The 27,135-nt window shown below is 36.0% G+C and overlaps 2 protein-coding genes across 6 annotated transcripts in view; one reads left to right on the forward strand and one right to left on the reverse strand.

Annotated features, from left to right (window-relative positions):
• Positions 1-16,854, reverse strand: part of CUNH4orf33 (chromosome unknown C4orf33 homolog) — a 37,668-nt gene extending 20,814 nt beyond the window's left edge. The window contains exons 1-5 of one of the 4 annotated variants that reach the window (XM_032292289.1): positions 14,359-15,203; positions 8,231-8,420; positions 4,214-4,274; positions 1,807-1,858; positions 1,493-1,692 (exon numbers count right to left, since the gene is read on the reverse strand). In XM_032292289.1, coding sequence (XP_032148180.1) covers positions 1,493-1,692; positions 1,807-1,858; positions 4,214-4,274; positions 8,231-8,411 — 494 coding nt within the window. In that variant the 5' untranslated portion in view covers positions 8,412-8,420; positions 14,359-15,203. Of the gene's footprint in view, positions 1-1,492; positions 1,693-1,806; positions 1,859-4,213; positions 4,275-8,230; positions 8,421-14,358; positions 15,204-16,112; positions 16,212-16,522 lie in introns of those variants that run through there. The other 3 variants (XM_032292287.1, XM_032292288.1, XM_032292286.1) reach the window with 3 other exon arrangements.
• The window catches only part of SCLT1 (sodium channel and clathrin linker 1), a 231,804-nt gene continuing 219,897 nt past the window's right edge, over positions 15,229-27,135 (forward strand). The window contains exon 1 of one of the 2 annotated variants that reach the window (XM_032292285.1): positions 15,229-15,247. Coding sequence is in view for 1 of the 2 variants with exons in the window: in XM_032292284.1 (XP_032148175.1) it covers positions 17,477-17,510 (34 nt within the window). In the remaining variant the exon portion in view is untranslated. Of the gene's footprint in view, positions 15,248-16,948; positions 17,511-27,135 lie in introns of those variants that run through there. The other variant, XM_032292284.1, reaches the window with a different exon arrangement.

A 27,135-nucleotide genomic window follows, 5' to 3' on the forward strand; every position in this document is an offset into this window, starting at 1 on the left:
AAGAAAGTCTTAGGTAACGTGCTTCAGTGGAGCCTTACTCTGTAGGAAGTCACTCTGCCTTAGCTCTGTCCTGGCCAGTGTATAATCATACTTCCACCTAAGATAAGCTTCCAATAACATATGAATGAGGAGGCTGAATATAGGAAGGTATTAGCTGATGAACAGCCAGAGACATGACGTCTTGATATGAGGACGTTGAGTCAGTTGCAACTACATTTTTGTCTTATTCTGCCCACCTGGTAAGGATAAATCAGTTTTTGAGTCACATTTGTCAATCCCAGAGTAAGAGATTAAGGAAAAAATAGTGAAGGATAAGAAAAAGGAAGGAAAAAGGAGACTAGGTAGAAGCTATGTCAGGACTGGGGAGAGAGGCAAAGGGAAAAAGGGAAAGAATGTCAAGCAAAATAAAGAAATATGCTAGAAGGGATGAAGACGAAGTGTGAAGTCAGAGCATGACAGGAAGGAGAGGGCAAAGAGGGAGAGGAAGGATAATGCAGCACACTCCAAAGGTAAAAAGACAGGAATGTTCATCTACCATAGTGCAATGCTCACTAGGATGTCTCTGTTAGGTTCTTCCAAATGCTCAGACTCACCAGACTACCTTGGCTATAGTGAGTATACATAGAGACATACAGAGAAGGAATCACAGTTTGCCCCAGGACAGCATCTGGCTTTCCTCCCTAAAGGAGCAGTCCTTGCAGAAGCCCATGAAGCATTCATAAGACTCTGGTCTGCCTACGTGACAGCTACAGGTGCAAGGAAACAAGACACAAATTGAGAAAGCATAGCGGATACCTTGGCTCAAATGCCTGCTACCCCATGAGAGTAATATCTCTTGGAATAACTCCATAGGCATAGCTTCCAGAGTTCCCACAGGGAATACGACTGTTAAAAGGGAATCCCAAAGCCATACTGTCTCTATCACATATTTATACTTCATTCAAAATTATTCTCAGTCCAGATGTAATTTACCACTTAAGGGCCTTTTTTATCATAAGCAATGTTGCCTAGAAACAGAGTTGACATTTTTATCCTTATGAGGTTACCAGAAGAGGAGAACTAGAGAGTTAACAGAAGATCAGATTTCCTTGCAACAGGGGATCCTTTGTTCACACCAGGAAACACTGAGGCTTCTGGCCCTTTAGCTCTGAAAGAAGTTTTAAATGAATTTGTAACCATACTTCTGTATCAGCTGTTGCAAAGTTTAATTTTCTCACATGCAACGTTTAGTTTTCTCACATGGAAACAACACTTTTCTCATATCACCATGGAAAAATAAGTGCTCTACTGACAGTAGTGAGAGAGATTTATGTCAGTCCAAAGTTCACTAAGTATTACCTGAGGATCATCAGCAAACATTGGGCTCTAGTAGGTGCTTGTGCACATATGTCGTCTTCTTTGATCAGTAGTGTTACTCACTTCTGCTCCACTAAGAACGAACTTCCAAAAAACTTGTATATTTGGAACATATATTCATTTATTTTCTACTTACAAGTCAGGTTTTTGTCCTTGTTGCAGTTCATGCTTAGGTACAGGGTAAAGAGCTTCATAACTTCGTTTATCTTTTGATCCATGAATTGCAAATGAATTGAATTTTGTCACATTTGGTGGAAAATAACTCCAAGGAAGATAAGCTTTGCCTTCCCATTTTGTCTCTCCTCTGGACACTCTGAATGACAAAGGAAGTTCTTGCTACAGAAACAACATGTGGAACACAAAAGATAAAATTGGGCTTATACTTTAAACATAGAAATATATGTATTACTGTGTACATAATGATTTTGTCTCATATTTTAATTTACTTACTTTCCACACATTTCTTCTTCCAGAAAGTAAAAGCACTAAATGCTGGCCGTGGCTGTCAAAATTAAGATTCCTCATGAGTGTTTGAAAAACATAAATGTCATTTTCTTCATTATCCTTTATACATGCAATGTGTGTGTTTGCAACTAAATTTCCAAATAATTAAAAGATGCAGTATTAATACTGCATAATTATAAGGAGAGCCAGTGTGTTCAGTTGCTTAGAAATGACATCTTTGAGTTTACCATTCTCCAGACAACTGCCACCAAATGCATAAAGTTTCACGTTTAGATTGCTTTTTATATTCTTTAAATAAAAAATTATATTAAATATTTCATTTGGCTAGATGACACAAAATATGAAAAAAAGTCAGAGAGATACCATGTTATTTGGAATTTGTTATAAAACGTGTTTCAAAAACTAAAGCAAGCACCGATTTCCAAGTCTGAATTCAACAACTTTAATAAAGGTTATTTCTGTAAGAAAACTATCTGGTAGCTCATTAGGAAAATTTTAAAAATGCAAAACATAGACTGTCTGCAAGTAGTCAGCAGGCTAAAGATTTCAGTCACTGTCTATTTTTTTCATATGCTGTCCTCAACCTGTCTGCCTCTTGTGTTTTGCTGCTTTCTACCATTAGTTCAGCATCATGTTTTCAAAAAGGAACAGAGTATATTCCCAAAGGGAAATTCCAGTAACAGTGTACAATTGGGAGTAGCCAGGTCATTAAGAATCAAAGGATTTCATGTATTTACATGAAGCAAATTCATTAACTCTAAGAAAGCCTGTATCTTAAACATTTCTACACAGATACTCTTGAGTGCTTTTCAGGAAGGATTTCCTTCAGTAAAATATTCTAACAGAAGCCAAGTATTCTTTTCCATTTAAAAATCTTCTGCTTATTTTTGTTGTTATTATGCACCCTTAGGAGTACATCCTAAGAGTAAAAATGCTTGCAAATTAAAACAATATTCTTCCTCTTGCTTTCTAGAGATTAATTAACTGTTACAGGAAATGACTGCCTGAAGCAAAACCTTGATTCTTAATTATTAACTATCCTGATACATATGAAACCAAACTACTCTGATAATTTCTTTAACCTTTAAAATCTATTACTTTTATACACAATTATTACTGTGTAATTTCTTAACAAAAGAGAATGTAATTATTTTATTCATCTGTGTTAAGTCATCACTTTATGAAAATAAACCGGTATTACCATTTAATAAAATTAAAACTAAGGGCCAAACTTTAGGAGATCCAACTTCTTTACTGTTCTCTAGACAAGTTAGGAATGTTTGTCTTAATTTTCTTACTTATAGGGTAAAAATAAGCACACAATCGTTGACGTTTTCTTACTTCTTATGGCAGTTTATGAGAATTAACGATATTTGTCAGTAACAAATTTTAGCATGTTAGTTGAAATGTGACACACAAAGGTTTATGATTATTCTTAAAAAACATAATGCAAACAGCTAGACTTTTCTACATTAGATTTAGCTAAATATCAAAATAAAGGAAAATAAAAGAGTATCTACAAATCTCATTTAAATCAATTGTTTGGAGCACTCTGTCCAGCCTACAAAAGGAGCAATGGCTTCTGAATGTCAGACACTAAGAAGCATTTAAATGGCATTTCAAATGAATAACTGCAATATAAAGATTTCATTATTAAATACTTTAATAATTTAAAATGTGCTATAATTTAGATAATAGGTGTACATCTATAGAAAAAAGGAAATAGTTTGCCAACCACGTAAACAGGATCCAAGAGACAGTTAAACCTAAACAAAGAGAGTCCAAGTTAATATTTTTAATAAGTCTAAAAAAATCCACATGTGATTTAGTTTTTATCCCTGGCATTGACTGCAAAAGTAATACAGCACATACTTAATAAATGCATGATGAATAAAGAATGGAATACATGAATACATAATTATGTGATATATAAAATAAGTTTCATCTAGTCACTTAAAAATCCTTTAAAAGAAACATTTTTATAAGCTAGTTCAACTAATTATATCCATATCTCTTTTTATTTCTGAACAGCTATATATAATAATGCAAATTTATGAAGTAAATAATGAGTAAAAGTTTGTGTTTTATAATGACTTCATTTTGAAAAAAATCTTCAAGTTTATTAGAAAAATCTACATTACTGAACTGAAAATATTGACATAGGATTTTCAAATTTAGAAGATGAGTTTATTCTAAACATATATTCTAAATATATGTTCTGTACTTGAAACTCAGAAATATATAAAAGTGTATCATTCAAACAAATTCAGAGTACCATTCTTACTAGTTAACTGGAATTAATGAGCTTTTACTATAACCATATCATTTATAACTAGAAAATAATTCATTCAAATTATGTAATAATAATTAAGAAGAAACATTTTATACTTACGGACAAAGTTCAACTTCTAAATACTGCTCAGTTATACCATTCAAGAAAAATGCTTCCACAACTTTTGAAAACAGAGATATAACATATTGAGAAATTTAATATTGCTTGCCAACAATAAATAATTTGTTTATTCTTTTAGAATATAAAATGAATTAACTATTTTTAATTATAATACTATCCCCATAGGAAAAAGGGCAAAGAAAATAGACATTGCCTGGAAGAAGAAATATATAGGAAATAAATCTTCAACAATTTTCTCACATATCAGATTGCCATATATTGAAAAAATTAATTAAAACTAGTGCTGGTGGCCAGGAGCAGTGGCTCATGCCAGTAATCCCAGCACTTTGGGAGGCCAAGGCAGGCAGATCACAGGGTCAAGAGACCGAGACCATTCTGGCCAACATGGTGAAACCCTGTCTCTACTAAAAATACAAAAATTAGCTGGGTGTTGTGGCATGCACCTGTAGTCCCAGCTACTTGGGAGGCTGAGGCAGGAGAATCACTTGAAGCTGGGAGGCAGAGATTGCAGTGAACCAAGATTGCACCACTGCACTCTAGCCTGGCAACAGTGTGAGACTCTGTCCCAAAAAAAAAAAAAGAAAAACAAACAAAAAAACTAGTGCTGGTCAGGTTGTAAAGAAATTAGCATTATCAAATAGACTTGAGCCACTTTTCTTCTTCTGGGAATTTATCCTAAGAAAATAATCTGACAACTGGGAAAAGAATTAAGTATAATGCCATTAATTAGAGTACTATTCAAAAATTAGAAATAACCTAAGTGATTATCCCCTATTACATAAAATTATCTCTTATTCTCTAAATAAATCTCCTATTATACAGGAGAACTGTTGAATAAATTATGGAATTCATATATTCTATGCAATGGAAAACAATGCAGCTAGTAAAATCAAAGATACAATTAACTATTTGTTGATATAGGAAGATATCCATGATATTCAAGAGGTTGGCTGCAGAATAGCAACCATAATGTATGTGACATTAAAATTGCATGTATGCCTATGTCTAGATATCTGCAAAATGTACAGAAAAATGTTAATGACTGCTTATCTGTAATTGCAGGAATTTAGGTAGGTGATCTTTCTTTTCTTTTTTATAATTTCCTGGAAATTTCTGAATATTGCTATTTTTAAAGTCATTTAATTTTGAATATAATACATCTTTCTTGTAAATAAATTATATATATATATATATATGAATGAAATAAAAAGTCAACGTCCTTTTCCTCCCCTTTGGTCTATATCCTGCCAGACTTTTTCTATGCTTCTACACACTATTGTAATGACTGAATAGTATTATTTTACAGAATGTTATAACTTATCCACTTAATACTTTATGGATAGGCATTTAGGTTGTTTCCAATTTTCCATGTGTTATTTTTATAATAAAATAGCTAATATATAGTTCTATCAGCAATTCAGAGAATCTTATTGCCTCTTTCTAAATCTTTTATTGAGACAAATTAGAATGTCTAATATGACAGTTAATTGTTCTGTCAACTTAACTAGGCCATGGTATCCAGATATTTTGTAACACATTATTCTAGTTGTTTCTGTGAAGCCATTTTTTAAGATGAGATTAACATTTAAATCAGTAGACTTTTAGTAGAGAGATTTCTCTCTATAATGTGGCTAGGCCTTATCCAATCAGTCTAAAGCCTTCATAGAAAAAAAGACTGACCTCCCCCAAGAGAGGAATTCTGCCAGCAGACAGCCTTCAGACTTGAACTGCAACATCAACTCTTCCCTGGGTCTTCAGCAGGCTTGAAGCAGTTCTTCAGTAGGCTGAAGACCTAGGGAAGAAGGGACTCTCTAACCAGCAGACAGAAGACCCAGGGAAGAGTGGACTTGTTAGCTGCCACAATTGTGTGAGCTAATTTCTTAAAATAGATCTCTCTCTTTCTCTCTCTCTCCAAAGATATATATATATATCTTTGTGTGTGTGTGTGTGTGTGTGTGTGTGTATCTTTGTGTGTGTGTGTGTGTGTGTGTGTATGTGTATATATATATATATATTTTGGGTATATATATTATATATATGTATATATATGTCTTTGAAGATATATATATTAGATACATACATATATACATACACATTCTCTCTCTGTACATATATGTGTATATATTTCTCTCTCTCTCACACACACACAGATGCACTTATATATCTTTTGCTTTCTACTTTCCATCATCACCTTACAAATACTTTTGCAGCTTATCTGTATTAAACACTATATCAGATTCTGGAAATGCCTTTATTATCTCACAATCTAATCAGAAACTAAAATGGAAAATTTTAATAAAAGTTCCAAAATGGAGGATGTATGCATTGCTACAGATAAAAAGAAAACAGATGTTTAGCTCAAAAAAGTGGTTTAGTGAAGGATTCCTGGAGAAGTTGCTATTTAAGCTCTGTCTTGAAAGATGAGTTGGAACTCGGTGAAGAATAACAGAAACAGCATTCTAGGGCAAGACAACAGTAAAATCAAGGGTGCACAATTAGGAAATAATGTAGCTTATTTAAAGATCTATGAACAGTTCAGTCTTACCAGGCAAATATTCCAATGTAGGAGGAGCTGGTGGTGCCATAGAGAGAATAAGGGGCCAGGTCATGGAAAATGTATATAGAGATCATATTAACAAGAGGAAAACTTACCTTGAGAGGAAAAGTATCCCGAGAAGGTTTTTAGGTAGCTGAAGGATGAGTTTAAATTTCCATTTTAGATACATCATTCTGGCTTCTAAGTGAACAATGGTCTTAAGGGCAAAAAGACTATTTAGAAGGCTCTGCCCTAAACCAGGTAAAAGATGATGAAAGCCTAATCTTTGGCAAGGATAGTGGGGATGAAGAGGAGATACTGAGTTAGAGGAATATTTGGGAGGCAAAACTGATGGGACTTAGTAAATAAATCCAAATAATTGAAAGTGTCGAAGAAGGATACCTTAGAAAGGTCTAACCATTTTTAGATTTGGTGATTTAATGTATTGTTAGTACCATTTATTGATATTGGGCAATTAGGTAAAGAAATGGTTTATTAGAGAAGTAGGTGAGTTGAGGTTAGAATCTGTTGAGTTTCATGTCTGTGGTGCCTCTAGCAGGTAAATCATATTAGTATGTATTCCATTAGGAAGATGGTATACACCAGTTTTGTAACAATAAAAGACAAATACATTTAACATATGACAAATTAACCCTGACAAAATGTATGCCAACAAATGACATAGATAAAGTGGATGTATTGACTAGAAGATTCATCAAAATCTTCTTGGAAAAAATGGGACATGAATTAGACCTTGAACTATGTGTTAGAGGCAGGGGGAATAGAATGAGAAGGTACACAGGTCAAGAGCTTGAATATGGTGGCCCAATTCATAAGTATGCTGAAAGCTTAAAGGAAGGCTTTGAACTTTATTCTAGGGATAGTAATGATTTATGATCTGGGAAATGGCATCATGAAGAGTATTTCAGAAAGATGATTCTGATAGCTTAATTAGGATACAGAAGGAGATCATACAGCAAACCTGAAACAGTATAATTTCATGTCATGTCTTAATTTGATATGTGAGATGAATTGCCAGTATAAAGTAAAAACTACATTTCGTGTTGAGGTTGATAGTGTTTCAATAAGTAAAACATTTCAAATCTTCCATAAAAAAGGTTTATGAGGTTAGAGTGGTAATTTAAAGATACTTAAATACAAACAGGAATACTGAACCCTGCTCAGCATCGGTAACAGAAATAAAGGAAGAAAATATGGCAGCAATAAAAAAAATCTGGATTTGTAATTGCCATTTTTTTTTACTGTTATAGTTATATAGTTAAAGTCACGTAGGTAATGGAGAAAAAGTCAGAATAAGAGATTGGTAGGAAGTATCAGAAACTGTACACATCAATTGCTCAGAAGCACTTACTTCCCAACAGCAAGATAAAATAACAGTTCTGTGAGAGGTTATTATAAAAAGATTTATGTTTGCAATAAAATACAGTACTTCCACTTACCTTCATAATCCCACAGTTCATTGAAAGGTTTTCCTGGCTCTCCAAGTGGGGCTGGAGGATCATTGAAAAATGGAGCACTAATGTCCATCAACACTCCTCTGTCACCTGGATTCAGCCTGATAAATACTGGCTCATGATTCACTGGAAAACCATCCCAAGTGTGTTCAATTTTAAAATCCATCTGAAGACTCTAAAAGAAAAAACATATTAAAACAAACTCTTTAATGATATACAAATGTTTTCGTCATTTGGAAATGAAACAACAAATTTCAATGCCAAACAGCAGACAGGAAGGCAGCAAAGTGGCAAGAGCACAGTCCTAGGAGTCAAAAGGCTATCTTGAGTTGTGCCAAAGCACAGACTCTGAGTTCTACTCTAAAATAGGTAACTAGTTCCTAGAAGCTTTAAAATTGAAGTCTAGATTTAGCTCTAGTGCTATTGTAAACAGTGCATCAAAATCATTTTTAATTGTAATTAAGTCTACTGCAAAAATTATTAATATACTTAACTGCAACTACAAGCACCATGGGTTTCTATGTCATCCTTTGTCTCTTATTTACTGTAAAGTGTGCAGGTGTCTCAGGTACTGGTTCCTCTGGGAATCAAGATCTTTGTAATAAAATTCAACTTCATTAAAAAAAATCTCCATAAATCAGAAGAAGCAGTGCTGTTAACATCTGTTCTTTTGGCTAAAATCCTTTTCTTCATGGGGGTTAGGGCTGGGGAGTTCCAATCATTTAAAAGTTATTAGAGTTGAATTTTGCCTTCCTTTGTCCCAGCATATACACTTTCCATTTTTAATATTTTAACTGTTAAATCACTGCTTGTTTGATAATTGCCTCACTCCAACTGAAAAATGGGAACAGAATCTACTTTCATTTAAACTTTGAAATAGACTAAGTACCTACAAAAAAGCAGTTTTTGCATTTTAAATTTGTTTTCTAAGTATTCAATAGAAGAACATAATATTTCAATGCATCAATAAAATTATATTTTTGAATAGTATGGATTGGACATTTTATAAATATTGTCTCATTTTATTCACTACAAACTTGCAGAGAAACTATTATTGCCTTCATTACAAATGGAGCAGATTTGTCCAAGGTCACATGACTAGCATATCTAGACATTGAACAAGTGTCAGCACTGTTTTCCCCAATGAAGACATTTCAGGAATCTGCAAGGAGATGAAAATTTTATTTTAGGCGTGGTTGACCCCCCTCCCCCCCACAAATTATACTGGATCCTATGTTTTATCCAAAAGGTAATCTCACTCATTACCTGATGACTTTTCCAAACTGTAACTTCTTTTATCTGAAATCTTTGAATGTATTCCTTTGCTTTATATGTTATTTTTTACTGTAAGTAATTAAGTTACTAAATTGGAATAAATTTAATTCAGTGAATATGTACTGAAAAACTACGATGAGCTAAGCAGTGGGAGATCCAAATATACAAGCTCTGCATAATGTAAGAAATCCAAGATCTCTGAAAACGTTTTTCTAAAGCATATAGCTTTTACTAATTTTCACTATATGCTAACAAATCTTACTAAATAACCTCTAAAATTAAACAGTTCTGGTATTATAATCCATTTGTAGAAAGCTAATAGTATTTCAGAAGAAATGTTCAGCAACTCATATTCTTCATTATTGATATAAGCTCAGTGAGTGATAAGATTATATAAATTGATTCTGATTTAAGTGGAATTGTATGAAATAAAATACCTCAATAATAAATTAATTTTCTTTAGTTGAAACATCAAGGCACATTCTACAAAAAAAAAATGTATAACCCTCTACTTTAAATTTTGTTAGTAATAAGTATCCTCATGCAGCATATAGGAAGAAATAAGAATAAATCAGGACATTAGAAATGCTGAATGACTCTAACTCTGACACCAATAGGCTGAGAAAAAATGCTATTCTCCTAATTTAGAGCTTGATAATTCCTGACAATTCTGGTAATATATCTTTGCTACTAGGAAGTTCTAGCAGAGTCACTTATTCTTCATACAACCACCAAATCCACAAAAATTCTGCATACATTATAAAGGATACCTATATTAATCAGTGGGTTTCCACTAGGGACTTCTTAATTTCCAGCACATTCAGGCAATCACCTCTATGTCTAAATGGAATAAAGCCATATCCAGTGATATCCAGTGATATGCTCCTAAAAGTGGCCTGTCACTTTCACGCACACATAGTGGGTCTCACGGTGAGAGTGAGGTATACTTTGTAGCAGCTGTGTCCAAACTTTTGGCTTCCCTGGGCCACAATGGGGGAAGATTTGTCTGTCTTGGGCCACCATAAAATTCACTAACACTAACAATAGCTGAGCAAAAAGAAAAGAAAAGAAAAAAAAACACAAGAAAATTCATAATGTTTATGAATTTGTGTTGGGCTGCTTTCTAAGCCATCCTGGGCTGCATGTAGCCCATAGGCCTCGGATTGGACAAGTTGCATAGTTTCAAATTACTTCAAAATGTAATCTTACCTGGAAGTTAAGAAGAAGTAAAAAATAAAAGCAAAGTTACCGCTGTTAAGAATTAGGTAGTGAGTACCTCAAACCATTCTACTGGTTCCTTCTGCTTTCCCCCATAAGGTTTCTTTGAGCATTATTTGAAAATTACTGTCAGCAACAGCAACTGGACTTCCACAAGTAAAGAGTAACACATGGCTGATCAGTCCAAAGACAGAATATAATTTTGACTTTAATGCATAAAACAACTTTTGTTTCTTATTGCAAAGACAAATTTGTTTATTTTTTTAAAAAACTTTATATTGGTTAAAGAACATTCATGTAAATCTAACTATGCATAATATTTATAAAAATTAACCTAAAAAGTATAGTCTGTCCTGCTCAATAATTAACAATCTAGTTTAAAAACAACACCAACTAGAGACAGATGATTCTCCCCAACAGCCTTTCCATTTCTTTGTATTTGATCATGTGCTCATTAAGCAGAGACAACTTAATTGTCAAAATCCTTCACCTCTTGGGCCAGTGCTCCCCTCCTAGTCATTCTCTATTAACCTGTACACTGCTCTATGTCTATTCTTACATGGCACTTACATGGCTTAACATATTTGTTTATTGACTCCCTGAACCCAGCGAGAATGCCTGTAAGTGATGCTTACTATTTATTTTGTTGTGTGAATAATTATTCTAGTCCCTGGATGTAACACTCTAGATTTTGTACAGGAGAAACCTACTGTGTTCATTTATATTGGTTAAAGATATAAACGAACACAGTTTCTCTTTTAACACTACATATCAGATCAATACAATGGCTAATAACAAAGACGATAAACCCAGAAATTTCCTTTCAATTTAGTTTATCAAGCACTCATCTTGTTTCATGTACCATATCAGGTGCTGGAAAAATAATATATGGTTCCCATTTCCAGTATCAGTTGGTTTACTTTGCAGTCCAATTTAAATCAGTGCGATCCTTATACCAAGGTAAGTTTTAGATGAATCAAAGATTTAAACATAAAAATCAAAATCATATAAAAACAAGAAAAAAGAGTTAAATAAAATCTTATAGTAGTAAGACAGGAGATGAGCTGGACTTGTTTTCTGAGTACCAAGGCCCTGCTGATTAAAACAGAATCTGATCAAAACAGGATGCCCCAAAGAAACTGACCACAACCAGCTAAAACCAAGATGGCAACAAAAGTGATCTCTAGTTGCCCTCACTGCTGATTACACACTAATTAAAATGAAGTAGCATGCAAAAAGAAACTCCCAACAGAGGCATGACAGTTTACAAATGCCATGACATCTCCTAGAATTTACCATATATGGTTTAAAAAAGGGAAGAACCCTCAGTTCTGGGAACCCCTCCTACTTTTCTGGAAAACGCATGGATAACCCACCCCTTATTTAGCATATAATCAAGGAATTGCCATGTATATAGCTAGTCAACAATTCATGGGAGCTGCTACTACTACTCTGTCTATGGAGCAGCCATTTTCCTGTACTTTGTTGCTCTGATAAACTTGCTCTTGCTCGTGAATTCTTTCCTGCATGAAGCCAAGAACCCTCCCGGGCTGAGCCCCAATTCTGGGCTTTCCCTGCATTGGTAGAGAAAACCTTTTACAGTACAAACCAAAACCCAAACATTTGACTACATAAAAATAACAAAACCAACAAGGATGCAGCTGGAGACTATTATTCTAAGCAAATTAATGCAAGTACAGAAGACCAAATACCACATATTCTCACTTATAAGTGGAAGCTAAACATTAGGTACTCATGGACATAAAGACAGCAACAATAGCCACTGAGGACTACTAGAGGGGGAAGGGAAAGAAGGGGCAAGGGTTGTAAAACTAGTGGGTACTATGCTCACTATCCAGGTGATGAGATCATTCATACCCCAAATCTCAGTATTAGGCAATATACCCAAGTAACAAAGCTTCACATGTATCCCCGGTATCTAAAATAAAAGTGGAATTTTTTAAATAATATAAGATAATAAAAGCAAAAACCTCCTTCCCAAGTTCCCTTTACCCTAAAAGCCTATCATTAATAAAATTAAAAGACAGTCTGGAAAAAAGTATATTTAATTCATACTTAATGCAAAGAACTAATTTCTTTAATGCATAAAGAGCTCCCAGAAATCAATAAGGCAAAGACCAACACTCCAACAGAAAACTGAGCAAAAATTATGAACAGCCAGTTCACAGAGAGAAAATGCAAAATGTTTACTTATAACGACAGAAATGCAAACTAAAACCACAAAATTGTATTTACTATTTTTCACTTAGACTGGCAAGGATCAGAGAGTCTGATAACATGCTGCATCAATGAGGGCATTGAGAAAAAAATCATATATTGGTCTTGAGATATAATTGACATAGCTCTGTGAAGAGCAATATATCAATATCAATATTGATATCAATATATCAATACCCTTTGACAAAAATAATTCTAGTTCTAGGAGTTACTATACCCACGCATATTCAAAATGACATAAGCATTGAGGATATTTGTTGTAGCATTGTTCAGAATAACAAAATGTTGGAAGCAACTTAAATACCCATTAGTAGAGGACTGGTTAAAAAAAATTATGCTCTATCATACAATGTAACACGGTAGAACTGCTAAAATGAAAGTGGCAGCTCTAAATTAACATCTATTCTAAAATATGTTGTAAAGGGGAAAAAAAGCAAGGTGCATTTATTTAATAAAAAGGAAGCTTATATGCATATATGCTTGTGATGCATACACTATCTCAGGAAACACCCATGAAACGAGTGGTAACAGTGGTTGCTTCCCTGAAGGGAATTATCTGCCTGCAGATATGGGAAGGAGGAAAACTTCCTTTCAACTTCATCACTTTTGAAAAGCCTATTTGCATTTTATACTAGGACAGACATGCATTACTATTTTAAAGTAAAGGAATAGTTTAAAAATATTTTTTAAAGTCCAATTTAAGGCTGGGTCTCTTAAAAAGACTATGGTGGCTGCCTCTTTTTCCCTTTATATTATATATGCTGAACATTTCCAAAAAGTCATAATGAATATTATCAAGATGATTACTGTCCTACAATGCAATTTTAAGTTTGGCTGTTTAGACTTTAATACAGTTTATTGTTAATCTGTATGTTTGCACTTTTAACCTCTATTCTTCAAATTGCTCTTAAAACAAGTTAAAAAAAATAAATTTTCAATTATTCTGATTGCTTTATCTTTACCTTCGAAGACCTCCAAAAGGAAACGAAGGAAGAAAAAGGAGACAGAACACTAGAGCATTAAGAACCCAGAAAAAGAAAAAATATTCACAAAGTTCAAAAGAAATAATTTATGGAGGTGTTTTCTCAACTTAACGGTCTGCAAGGAAATTTTCCAAATTCCTCTGTTCAACAAAAATTCTTTTCGTTTTTCTATAATAATGATTTCTTTTCAGTTTCCATAACGCCCTGAGGCCCCGCCCATTTATTAGAGAAACGGAGAAATGAGGAAGTCAGCCTGAGAGTGGGAGTCCGCTCACTCAGCCGGAGACAGCCGAAAAGTAAAATAGTTTTGAGTATTTTCCACAGATCAAGCGAAAGACAAGACCTAGCGACAGCGAAAGGAATGTCAGAGAGAAGAAGGAATAACGAAAGAACACAGATCACGAAGCTTTTCTCAAACACTGGCTTCCTCCTTTTAGCCGGGTTACTGGAGAGGGCTAGGCTTTAGGCTCCACCCAGCTGCCTACACGTTCTGGGGGAGGGGCCTGGAACACTGAAGCAGAGTCACTTGATTTTTGTAGGAAAGAAAGATGTTGAAGGGCCACAGATGAACATCTTATTACTTCTAATCGTTCCACTAAAGTTTGAGTGGTTTCCTAGAAGAAGCAAGGGTAATCCAGAAATATAAATACTGTCCAATAATTTGAAAATCAACTGTAAATCATTAAGATTACAATAAAACATGTACAGAAATAATTAATTTAATGTAACTAAAGGCTAACTGGCTATATAAACAAAAACTATAAATTATATTATACTATATTATATTATACTATACTCCTGGGAGGCATGTTTATAGTGGTTAACAACTGTGACATTAGAACCATACTGCCTGGGTTCAAATCTCAACTCAGGCACTTGCCAACTGTGCTATATATTCTGACCCTTGCTTAAACTTCTAACTTTGTGTTCTTCATGGTTCTTTGCACATAGTACTGGGTGCTCAATGTCAATCAACTAAATTAATATTAGTGAAATGTCACTAATTTTCAATCTATACAATTTTAGGGGTTTTCTTTATTGCAGAAAAGTCATAAAAAAACATGAAATAGTGGCTTGACAACAGTTAAACACATACTACGTATATTTCTGCTTGTCATTCCTTGTATTCAATTTATACTAATAGATAGTTTCCATACACATCCACTAAATTCTTTCCATCAGACACTTAATCAACTCTTTGTGTTCCAGGTATTATGATGGAGCCTGGAGACAAACTATAAAACATGAGAGAGACTATAAACTATAAAACATGACGGAAGAGCATGAAGTAAGTACTAAGGTGGCACCTACCTTGGGGGAAGTGGATAGAGAACTCAGGAGATGTGAAAAGGAGAAACACAAGAGGGGATCCTTTAAGGATAAGTGAAATCATCACAATTTTGTTTCCTAATGATGAAACTTATTTTGAAAATACTCCGTTAAAAGTGAACCACTAAAATCTTGTAACCACAAACACAAACACAAAAAACTATCATGATCATGATTATGATCATGTAAGCTAAAAAATTCAAGTGCAAACATAAAAATGTTCACTTCAGATATTCACTTCATGTAAATACCACTCATCAATTATATCCAGAAGGTATTTGCTTCCATCCAGTTTGGGTACAAGTGTAGAGTTAAGTCTATAATTATTTATTTGATGCCAAGTAAAAATATAATATGACAATATACAAGGTTCGAATGTGGGAGAAGTCACAAGCAAGACTTGGAGAGTCAGTGAGATGTTTATGAAGAAAGAGTCATATACAGAACATCAAAAACGAGTTGGAGCTCGAACACTCAATTTCCCCTCAAAAGTTTTTTTGTAAACGTTATAGCTACTAAAAATCAGAACAAGTTCAATTATCATCAACTCTACGCTACATTAGAGCTTTTCAATAATTATTAAGATACGCATCCATATTTAACAGCTGGTCTTTAGAGGAAGTGACCATCTCATTCTATTAACAGTGAGTAGAGTACTGAGTAAGGCCTTCAGATGCCTAACCAGACATATTTGGATACATTTGTAAAATTTGTTAATACATATAGCTGAGGTTACTTTGTTTATATGACATTATGGGTACAGGACAACAAAACTTCTTAAGCTGTTAAACAGAAAGCCAAATCAAGCTGCATCTATGACATACCTGTTTAGTGAAACTTTACTTCAATCCATAAAAATACAGTTTATTAAAAAACACAAAACTAGTGGCTAGCTTCAAGTTAACATTTTTGTTGTTACTGGTGAGATTTCCTCCAATGTTAAATGTTTTTTTTTAAACATACGTTTTAAATCAAGACAAAATCAATTTTAAAAAATGAAAATTGTAATCTATCCACAAACGTAAGTTTTATTTTTTTGTTCGTTTTTGCAAAAAAATGTACCTTTCTCCTTCCTTATTTTTGAGGAGACAAACTTATCTTCGAAGAAATAGGTGCTAATTTGCAAGATTTTTTGAGTACTTATAACTACATGCTTAACTACTACACAGTTAAATATTTAAACAACAGTTGTCTTCTTTGTCTAAAGACCCACAAAGAGCAGGATGGTATTTACCTTCTTGAGACCACCAAATCCAAACCCAGAAATCCTCCAGAGGTACAGCCTTGGTGGGAGATTCTGAAGACCCCAGTGTGGCTTCCGCTCCCAGCCGCAGGAACTTACCTCCTTTGCTTAGTCCAGAAGGGTTTAGTATATTAGTAACCCAAAGATAAGTGAGGGCATTTAAACTCCGTATTTCATGCCTTACTCACGTTTACATTTTGGGAGTTTTTTTAAAAAAAAAAAGAAAAAAAGAAAAGAAAAGACCTTGGGCCCTACCACTTAGAGACACTGTCTCACTAGTTTGCCCGCCGCGCCAAGCCGGTGGGTCAGCCCGCTGTCATCCAGGTTCTTAAGGCTCCTCCCATTGTTTGACAGCCAGCCAATAGCGTGCTAGGACTGTAGGAAGCGCGATGGCGTAAGCGCAAACGCTCGCGTGATGACGCAGGCGGCGTCACCGTCTCCAAGGAGTGGTCCGGGGCACCGGTTTCAAAGTCGCAGGGCGGGCCGAGTGGACTTCCGCTGCTGGCCTGGGGCTTCCCAGCCGTCTTGGCGTCGTCCCCTCCAACCCCCTCCGCTCCGCGTAGAACGCCGCTCGCAGGCTGCCCTCCAGCTCCCTCGGCCCTCTCCTAGGTGGCGCGACAGGACCCCGAGTGACCTGCGGGACGCCTGTATCGACCGCTTCCTCCTCCCACCAGGGTGGGATTCGGTTGAATGTGGAACAGAATTCACTGGCGCGTCCCTAGCAGTCTTCTGTCTCTCGCGCCCGGGCCAGGGACTCGTCGGGTACGCGGGGGAAGGAAGTGTGGCGGGGCTGTAGATGCCGCGTGAGTAGGATGCAGATTGCACCGCTGGAGCGCTTGACAACCAACCGAGCGTTGACTTAGTTTTGTTTTCCCGCACGGCGAGCTCTCTGCCTTTCAGAGGAACGTAGAGATGGTGAAAGCTCCAAACTAAAATTGTATCGAAATGGCCACAGAAATCGACTCTCTGAAAGAGCAAAGTAAGCTCCTTTTTTTTTTTTTTTTTAACTTCATATTCATATATATGTTTAATGTCGTCGTCGTTGACCGACAAATCTTTTTTGAATGCTGGTTGGCTACATTTAAATTTGTAAAGATTTAAAGAAGTTAGTTGCCGGAAAAATAAAGCTTGATGGTATACGTGAGGATGTGTGTATATTTAAGCAGAATCGTGTAGTAGTACTTGCAGCTTACGCAGAACTCTACTAGACACTAAACATGTTTGCTATGCTTCTCTCGTACTCTGAAGACTAGAAGGCTAATGGCCAGCAACAGTTTCCAAGTGTGCGTTTAAAACCTAGGGGCACAGCTCTCTGGCCATTTGTTAGAAAGATGTTTATTGAACTCCTGTTTCTATTATGTACCATACACTATACAAGAACAGCTGCTGCAAAGATGAACAGGACAATTTGTACCTCCAAGAATTTAATTTGGGGAGGGAAATGTATTAATTCAAAAATATACTGAAGTGACAGCAACTGCTAGCTCTTTTGCCACAGTCTCATAGGGTTGTTGGAATGATTAAGTGAATATTAAAATATGTAAAGGATTTAGAATAGTATCTGATACATTGTGATTAATATAAACTATTACACTATTATTATTAAATTGTGATCAGAGAAGTTGCTATTGGGCTGAAATGTGCAGTACCAATATGAATTTACAATATAAAAACTCTAGGCATCCCAAATAGAACAGTATTTGCGCCACTGAGGGGATTAAGAATATGCTTTGTTAAAGACTTGTAATAAGGCTGGTTTGAATGGAATATTGATGTAATATTTATATACGGAAATGGCAAGTGCAGTCGAAGGAGTAGAAAGGGACTGGATGGTGAAGGGCCCTGTTTTCCCTGTGCTAAGGAGTTTGGACCACTGCATAGGTTATAGGAATTCAGTTGTGAGTGACATGATCAAATTGTAATTTGGAAGGTCCAGTCTGATTTTTATGAGGAATACACCTTATGGCAGAGTGCAGTTAGGTGACTACTGTCATCATTCAGGTAAGAAGTAAACTAAGTTGGGCACAGGAAGATTGGAGATCAGGGAATTTGAGAGAAAAAGGTAGAGTAAGCTTAGTTTTTGCTTGAGCAACAGGGAAGTTAGGAAAAAGGTATTAAGTTCCTTTTTTGATAGCGTTATAGACCAGTGGTTAAGAACTCAGCCGCTGAATGTAGTCTGTCTGGGCTCACAGCCTAACTCCTTCCAGGTCTGTGACCTTGAGTAAGTTTCCTAGCTTTTTGGCACCTCAGTTTTCTCATTTGTAAAATGAATGTAAGAACATAAAAATCCCCTTGAAATTGTGAGACTTAAATGAGGTGCTGAAAATAAAGCATTTAGCATACTGTCTGGCACATATTAAGTGCATGTTATATGTTATCTAAAATAATTAATGACACTGTAATGACACAGTAACATTAGCATGATTTCTTAGGTTTGCAGTGGGAATATTCCCATCCCATAAGAACAGCTAACTGGCCACCATCAGAGTGGTATAGGACAGGAATTGGTTGATGAGTTTGGCTAGAGTGAGAAGAGTACTTGAGGCAGTCAGAAACTATGAATTTTATAAGAGTGATCCAGCCAGAGTTCTTAGATAAAATTGAGATCCAAATACCAGGGGGAAACAAATAAGACAGTTGAAGCATAGTAACATTTTTTGGAAAAGGAGTGGTGTTTGATAGTTCCACAGAAGACAAGAGAAGTGCAAGAAGGAAATCTTAAGCAGAAGAAGCAGAAAAAGGAATGGTTCAAAGGCTTGAAATAACTAGTTTTATTCAGGAAATTGGAGCCTGGAATGGTACAGTTTACCTAAAGAAGTAAGAATGAAAGTTGAGTGTCTGTGTCCCTCTCCTTTTTTCTTTAACAGGATTTTGCATGCCAGTTGAAAGTGATGGATTATTCCACTAACTGACCCACCTAAGTACCAGCTCAGATAAAGATAGATGGCTTGTCTTCTCTCCACCTGCCTCTGACTTTTCCTGCATTGATTTCTATTGATCTTGCTTGTCTCTGTTCCATTTGGATTTGGGAGCCTAGCTCAAGACCATTTGTTTTGGTAATTCTCAACTGGCAACCCCACATGACATTGTCTCTGATAATTACTGTTTCAGCTTTACATATAACGACAGGCAGCTCCACACTTAACCTGGCTGCTACTAGAGTAAGCTTGTAACATTTGCTGTGCACTGTTCTTCCACCTCTGGGAAAGATTTTAGGAACCTCTAAGGAAGAAATAATTCATCCTCGCAGTGAGGTGTTAGTGAGACTCACTGGCGGAGTGGTGATGGACTCAGTTTTTTCTTTTCATTCTCTTAACAGTGTTTTTCACTGAGCAAACATTTTTAATTTTGATGAAGTTTAATTCATCAATTTATTCTTTTATAAATTGTGCTATTGGTGTCACATAAGAAATCATGCCTAACCCAAGACTGTAAAGATTTCTTCTGTGTTTTCTTCTAGGAGTTTTATAGTTTTAGGTTTTACATTTAGATCTATGGTTAATAGAGTTAAATTTTATACAAGATATGAGGTAAGGATCCAGGTCACTTTTTTGCATTGGATCTCCAATTGGAAAAACTACCCTTTTTCCATTGAATTACCTTTGTTCCCTTGCAGTTGTTTATTTATGTGTAGATCTATTTATGAACTCTATTCTTTTCCACTGATTTATTTGTCCTTCTGGACACTCATACTCCACTGCCTTAATTATTTCAGATTTATAGTAAGTTTTAAAATAAAATTGATTTTTATTTACATCATTGATACATCTCTTCTTTAAATTTTCTCAACTATACTTTGTAGTTTTTAATATTTAGGTTTGCACATCTTTTGTCAGACTTATGCCTGTGTATTGAAGTTTTTGATACTACTGTAAATGGTATTTTTTAAATTTTTATTTTACTTTAGGTATATACTATATCCAGCATTTCTCCCATGTGATCTCTCCCTGCCCTCCCCAACCCCCTCTGTCCCTCCCCTACCCCCCAACTGCCCCCAGTGTATGATGCTCCTCTTCCTGAGTCCACATGTTCTCATTTTCAACACCCACCTGTGAGTGAGAACATGTGGTGTTTGGTTTTCTGTTCTTGTGTCAGTTTGCTGAGAATGATGGTTTCCAGATTCATCCAAGTCCGTACCAAGGACACGAACTCATTGTCTTTTATGCCTACATAGTATTCCATGGTGTATATGTAAGATATTTTCTTTGTGCAGTCTATCAATGATGGGTGTTTGGGTTGGTTCCAGGTCTTTGCTATTGTACACAGGGCTGCAACGAACATATGTGTGAATGTGTCTGTATAATAGAATGATTTATAGTTCTTTGGGTATATATCCAGTAATGGGATTGCTGGGTCAAATGGAATTTCTGTTTCTAGATCCTTGAGAAATCGCCACACTGTCTTCCACAATGGTTGAACTAATTTACACTCCCACCAGCTGTGTAGGAGTGTTCCTATTTCTCCACATTCTTTCCAGCATCTGTTGTTTCCAGATTTTTTAATGATCACCATTCTAACTGGTGTGAGACGGTATCTTAATGTGGTTTTGATTTGCATTTCTCTAATGACCAGTGATGATGAGCATTTTTTCATATGTTTGTTGGCCTCATATATGTCTTCTGTTGAAAATTGTCTGTTCATATCGTTTGCCCACTTTTGAATGGGTTAGTTTGTTTTTTTCTTGTGTACCTGTTTTAGTTCTTTGTAGATTCTGGATATTAGCCCTTCGTCAGATGGGTAAATTGCAAAAATTTCTTCCCATTCTGTTTGTTGCCAGTTTGTTCTAATGATGGTTTCTTTTGCTCTACAGAAGCTCTGAATTTTAATTAGATCCCGTTGGTATATCTTGGCTTTTGTTGCCATTGCTTTTGGTGTTTTAGTCATGACGTCCTTGCCTATGTCTATGTCCTGGATCGTTTTGCCTATGTTTTCTTCTAAGGTTTTCATGGTGTTAGGTTTTATGTTTGAATCTTTAATCCACCTGGAGTTAATTTTAGTGTAAGGTGACAGGAAGGGGTCCAGTTTCTGCTTTCTGCACATGGCTAGCCAGTTTTCCCAACACCATTTATTAAACATGGAGTCCTTTCCCCGTTGTTTTTTGTCAGGTTTGTCCAAGATCAGATGGTTGTAGATGTATAATGTTGCTTCTGGGGCCTCTGTCTTGTTCCATTGGTCTGTATCTCTGTTTTGGTACCAGTACCATGCTGTTTTGATTACTGTAGCCTTGTAGTATAGTTTGAGGTCCGGCAGTGTGATGTCTCCAGCTTTGTTCTTTTTGCTTAGGATTGTCTTGGGTATGTGGGCTCTCTTGTGATTCCATATGAAGTTTAAAGTGGTTTTTTCCAGTTCTGTGAAGAAGGTAATTGGTAGCTTGATTGGGATAGTGTTGAATCTATAGATTACTTTGGGTAGTATGGCCATTTTCACAATATTGATTCTTCCTAACCATGAGCGTGGAATGTTTTTCCATCTGTTTGTGTCCTTATTTCATTGAGCAGTGGTTTGTAGTTCTCCTTGAAGAGGTCCTTTACATCCTTTGTTAGTTGTATTCCTAGGTATTTTATTCTCTTTGTAGCAATTGTCAATGGGAGTTTGCTCTTGATTTGGCTCTTTGTTATTGGTATATAGGAATGCCTGTGATTTCTGCACATTGATTTTGTATCCTGAGACTTTGCTGAAGTTGCTTATCAGTTTGTGAAGATTTTGGGCTGAGATGAAGGAGTCTTCTACCTATGCAATCATGTCATCTGCAAATAGAGACAGTTTGACTTCCTCCTTTCCTATTTGAATACCTTTTATTTATTTTTCTTGCCTGATTGCTCTGGCTAGAACTTCCAATACTATACTGAATAGGAATGGTGAGAGAGGGCATCCTTGTTTAGTGCCTGATTTCAAAGGGAATTCTTCCAGCCTTTGCCCATTCAGTATATTGTCTGTAGGCTTGTCATTAATGACTTTTATCATTTTATAATACATTCTGTCAATACCTAGTTTATTGAGAGATTTTAGCATGAAGGGCTGTTGAATTTTGTTGAAGGCCTTCTCTGCATCTATTGAGATAATCTTGTGGTTTTTGTGTTTGGTTCCATTTTTGTGATGGATTACGTTTATGGATTTGCGTATGTTGAACCAGCCTTGCATCCCTGGGATGAAGCTTACTTGATCATGATGGATAAGCTTTTTGATGTGCTATTGCAATCGGTTTGCCAATATTTTACTGAAGATTTTTGCGTTGATGTCCATCATGGATGTTGGCATGAATTTTCTTTTTTAGTTGAGTCTCTGCCTGGTTTTGATATCAGGATGATGTTGGTCTCATAAATGAGTTAGGGAGGATTTCCTTCTTTTATATTGTTTGATACAGTTTTAGAAGGAATGGAACCAGCTCCTCTTTGTATGTCTGGTAGAATTCGGCTGTGAACCTGTCTGCACCTGGACTTTTTTTGCTTGGTAGGCTATTGATTCCTGCCTCAACTTCAGCCCTTGTTATTGGTCTGTTCAGGGTTTCAACTTCACCCTGGTTTAGGCTTGGTAGAGTACAAGTGTCCAGGAATTTATCCATTCCTTTCTGGTTTACTGGTTTAGGTACATAGAGCTGTTTGTAGTAATCTCTAATGGTAGTTTGTATTTCTGTGGGATCAGTGGTGATGTCCCCTTTATCATTTTTTATTGCATCTATTTGATTCTTCTCTCTTTTCTTTTTTGTTAGTCTGGCCAGCGGTCTATTTTGTTGATATTTTAAAAAAACCAGCTCCTGGATTTATTAACTTTTTTGAAGGGCTTTTTGTGTCTCTGTCTCCTTCATTTCTGCCCTGATCTTAGTTATTTCTTGACTTCTGCCAGCTTTTGAGTTTTTTTTCATCTTCTTCTCCTAGCTCTTTCAACTTTGATGATAGGGTGTCAATTTTAGATCTTTCCTTGTTTCTCACGTGGGCATTTATTGCTATAAATTTCCCTCTCAACACTGCTTTAAAGGTGTTCCAGAGATTCTGATAAGTTTTGTGTTCATTCTGATTGGTTTTGAAGAATATCTTTATTTCTGCCTTCATTTCATTGTTTATCCAGTCGACACTCAGAAGCAAGTTTTTCAGTTTCCAAGTGTTTGTGCAGTTTGAGTATGTTTCTTAATCCTGATTTCTAGTCTGATTGTGCTGTGGTCTGATAGACTGTTTGTTATGATTCACATTCTTTTGCATTTGCTGAGGAGTGATTTGCTTCCAGTGATGTGGTTGATATTTTAACTGCCATGTGGTGCTGAGAAAAATGTATATTCTGTAGATTTGGGGTGGAGTGTTCTGTATATGTCTATTAGGTCCACTTGGTCCAGCTCTGCATTCAAGTCCTGGATGTCCTTGTTAATTTTCTGTCCTGTTGATATGTCTAATATTGAGTGTTGAAGTCTCCCACTATTATTGTGTGGGAGCCTGAATCTCATTTTAGGCTGTTAAGAACTTGCTTTTTGTATCTGGCTGCTCCTCTGTTGGGTGCATATATATAGGATAGTAAGCTCTTCTTGTTGGATTGATCTTTTTACCATTATGTAGTGTCCTTCTTTGTCTCTTTTTTTTTTTTAACTTGCAGTTTAAGTTTTGGGGTACATGTGAAGAACATGCAAGATTGTTGCATAGGTACATGCATGGCAACGTGATTTGCTGCCTTCCTCCCCTTCACCTATATCTGGCATTTCTCCCCATGCTATCTTTCCCAACTCCCCACCCCGACTGTCCCTCCCCTATTTCCCCCCAACAGACCCCAGTGTGTGATGCACCCCTCCATGTGTCCATGTGTTCTCATTGTTCAATACCCGCCTATGAGTGAGAACATGCGGTGTTTGATTTTCTGCTCTTGTGTCAGTTTGCTGAGAATGATGGTTTCCAGGTTCATCCATGTCCCTATAAATGACACTAACTCATCATTTTTGATGGCTGCATAATATTCCATGGTGTACATGTGCCACATTTTCCCTGTCCAGTCTATCATCGATGGGCATTTGGGTTGGTTCCAGGTCTTTGCTATTGTGAACAGTGCTGCAGTGAACATTCGTGTGCATGTGTCCTTATAGTAGAACGATTTAGAATCCTTAGGATATATACCCAGTAATGGGATTGCTGAGTCAAATGGAATTTCTATTTCTAGGTCCTTGAGGAATTGCCACACTGTCTTCCACAATGGTTGAACTAATTTACACTCCCACCAACAGTGTAAAAGTGTTCCTATTTCTCCACATCCTTTACAATATCTGTTGTCTCCAGATTTTTTAATGATTGCCATTCTAACTGGCGTGAGATGATATTTCACTGTAGTTTTGATTTGCATTTCTCTAATGACCAGTGATGATGAGCATTTTTTCATATGTTTGTTGGCCTTATGTATGTCTTCTTTTGTAAGTGTCTGTTCATATTCTTTGCCCACTTTTGAATGGGCTTGTTTGTTTTTTTCTTGTAAATTTGTTTTAGTTCTTTGTAAATTCTGGATATCAGCCCTTTGTCAAATGGGTAGACTGCAAAATTTTTTTCCCATTCTGTTAGTTGCTGATTCACTCTAATGACTGTTTCTTTTGCTGTGCAGAAGCTGTGGAGTTTGATTAGGTCCCATTTGTCTATTTTGACTTTTGTTTCCATAGCTTTTAGTGTTTTGGTTGTGAAGTCCTTGCCTACACCTATGTCCTGAGTGGTTTTGCCTAGATTTTCTTCTAGGGTTTTTATGGTGTTAGGTCTTATGTTTAAGTCTTTAATCCATCTGGAGTTAATTTTAGTGTAAGTTGTCAGGAAGGGGTCCAGTTTCTGCTTTCTGCACATGGCTAGCAAGTTTTCCCAACACCATTTATTAAACAGGGAATCCTTTCCCCATTACTTGTTTTTGTCAGGTTTGTCAAAGATCGGATGGTTGTAGATATGTTGTGTCACTTCTGAGGCCTTTGTTCTGTTCCATTGGTCTATATCTCTGTTTTGGTACCAGTACTATGCTGTATTGATTACTGTAGCCTTGTAGTATAGTTTAAAGTCCGGTAGTGTGATGCCTCCCATTTTGTTCTTTTTGCTTAGAATTGACTTGGCTATGCAGGATCTCTTTTGGTTCCATATGAAGTTTAAGGTGTTTTTTTTCCAGATCTGTGAAGAAGGTCGTTGGTAGCCTGATGGGGATAGCATTGAATCTGCAAATTACTTTGGGCAGTAATGGCCATTTTCACGATATTGATTCTTCCTAACCATGAACATGGAATGTTTCTCCATCTGTTTGTGTCTTCTCTTGTTTCATTGAGCAGTGGCTTGTAGTTCTCCTTGAAGAGGTCCTTTATGTTTCTTGTTAGTTAAGTATTCCTAGGTATTTTACTCTCTTTGTAGTAATTGTGAATGGCAGTTCGTTCTTGACTTGGCTCTCTTTAAGTCTGTTATAGGTGTATAGGAATGCCTGTGATTTTTGCACATTGATTTTGTATCCTCAGACTTTGCTGAAGTTGCTTATCAGTTTCAGGAGATTTTGGGATGAGACGATGGGGTCTTCTAGATATACAATCATGTCATCTGCAAATAGAGACAATTTGACTTCCTCCTTTCCTATTTAAATACCCTTTATTTCTTTTTCTTGCCTGATTACTCTGGCTAGAATTTCCAGTACTATATTGAATAGCAGTGATGAGAGAGGGCATCCTTGTCTAGTGCCAGATTTCAAAGGGAATGCTTCCAGTTTTTGCCCATTCAGTGCGATATTAGCAGTTGGTTTGTCGTAAATAGCTTTTATTGTTTTCAGATACGTTCCGTCAGTACCTAGATTATTGAGGGTTTTTAGCATAAAGGGCTGTTGAATTTTGTCAAAGGCCTTCTCTGCATCAGTTGGGATAATCATGTGGTTTTTGTCTTTGGTTCTGTTTATGTGGTGAATTACGTTTATAGACTTGCGTATGTTGAACCAGCCTTGCATCCCTGGAATGAATCCTATGTGATCATGGTGGATAAGCATTTTGATGTGCTGTTGCAATCTGCTTGCCAGTATTTTATTAAAGATTTTTGCTTCTATGTTCATCATGGATATTGGCCTGAAGTTTTCTTGCTGAGTCTCTGCCGGGTTTTGGTATCAGGATGATATTAGTCTCATAAAATGATTTGGGAAGGATTCCCTCTTCTTGGATTATTTGGAATAGTTTCGGAAGGAATGGTATCAGCTCCTCTTTGTATTTCTGGTAGAATTCAGCTGTGAACCCATCTGGACCTGGGCTTTTTTTGGGTGGTAGACTCTTAATTGCTGCCTCAACTTCAGTCCTTGTTATTGGTCTATTCAGGGTTTCGACTTCTTCCTGGTTTAGGCTTGGGAGGAGGCAAGCGTCCAGGAATTTATCCATTTCTTCCAGATTTACTAGTTTATATGCATAGAGTTGTTTGTAATAATCCCTGATGATTGTTTGAATTTCTGTGGAATCTGTGGTGATATCCCCTTTATCATTTTTTATTGCATTTATTTGATTATTCTCTCTTTTCTTTTTTATTAATCTGGCTGGTGGTGTATCTATTTTGTTGATCTTTTAAAAAAAAAAAACAGCTCCCGGATTTATTGATTTTTTTGAAGGGTTTTTTGTGTCTCTATCTCCTTTAGTTCTGCTCTGATCT

Source organism: Sapajus apella, unplaced genomic scaffold (assembly GCF_009761245.1).
Source record: "Sapajus apella isolate SASKATOON/1434 unplaced genomic scaffold, GSC_monkey_1.0 scaffold27, whole genome shotgun sequence".
Taxonomy (NCBI): domain Eukaryota; kingdom Metazoa; phylum Chordata; class Mammalia; order Primates; family Cebidae; genus Sapajus; species Sapajus apella.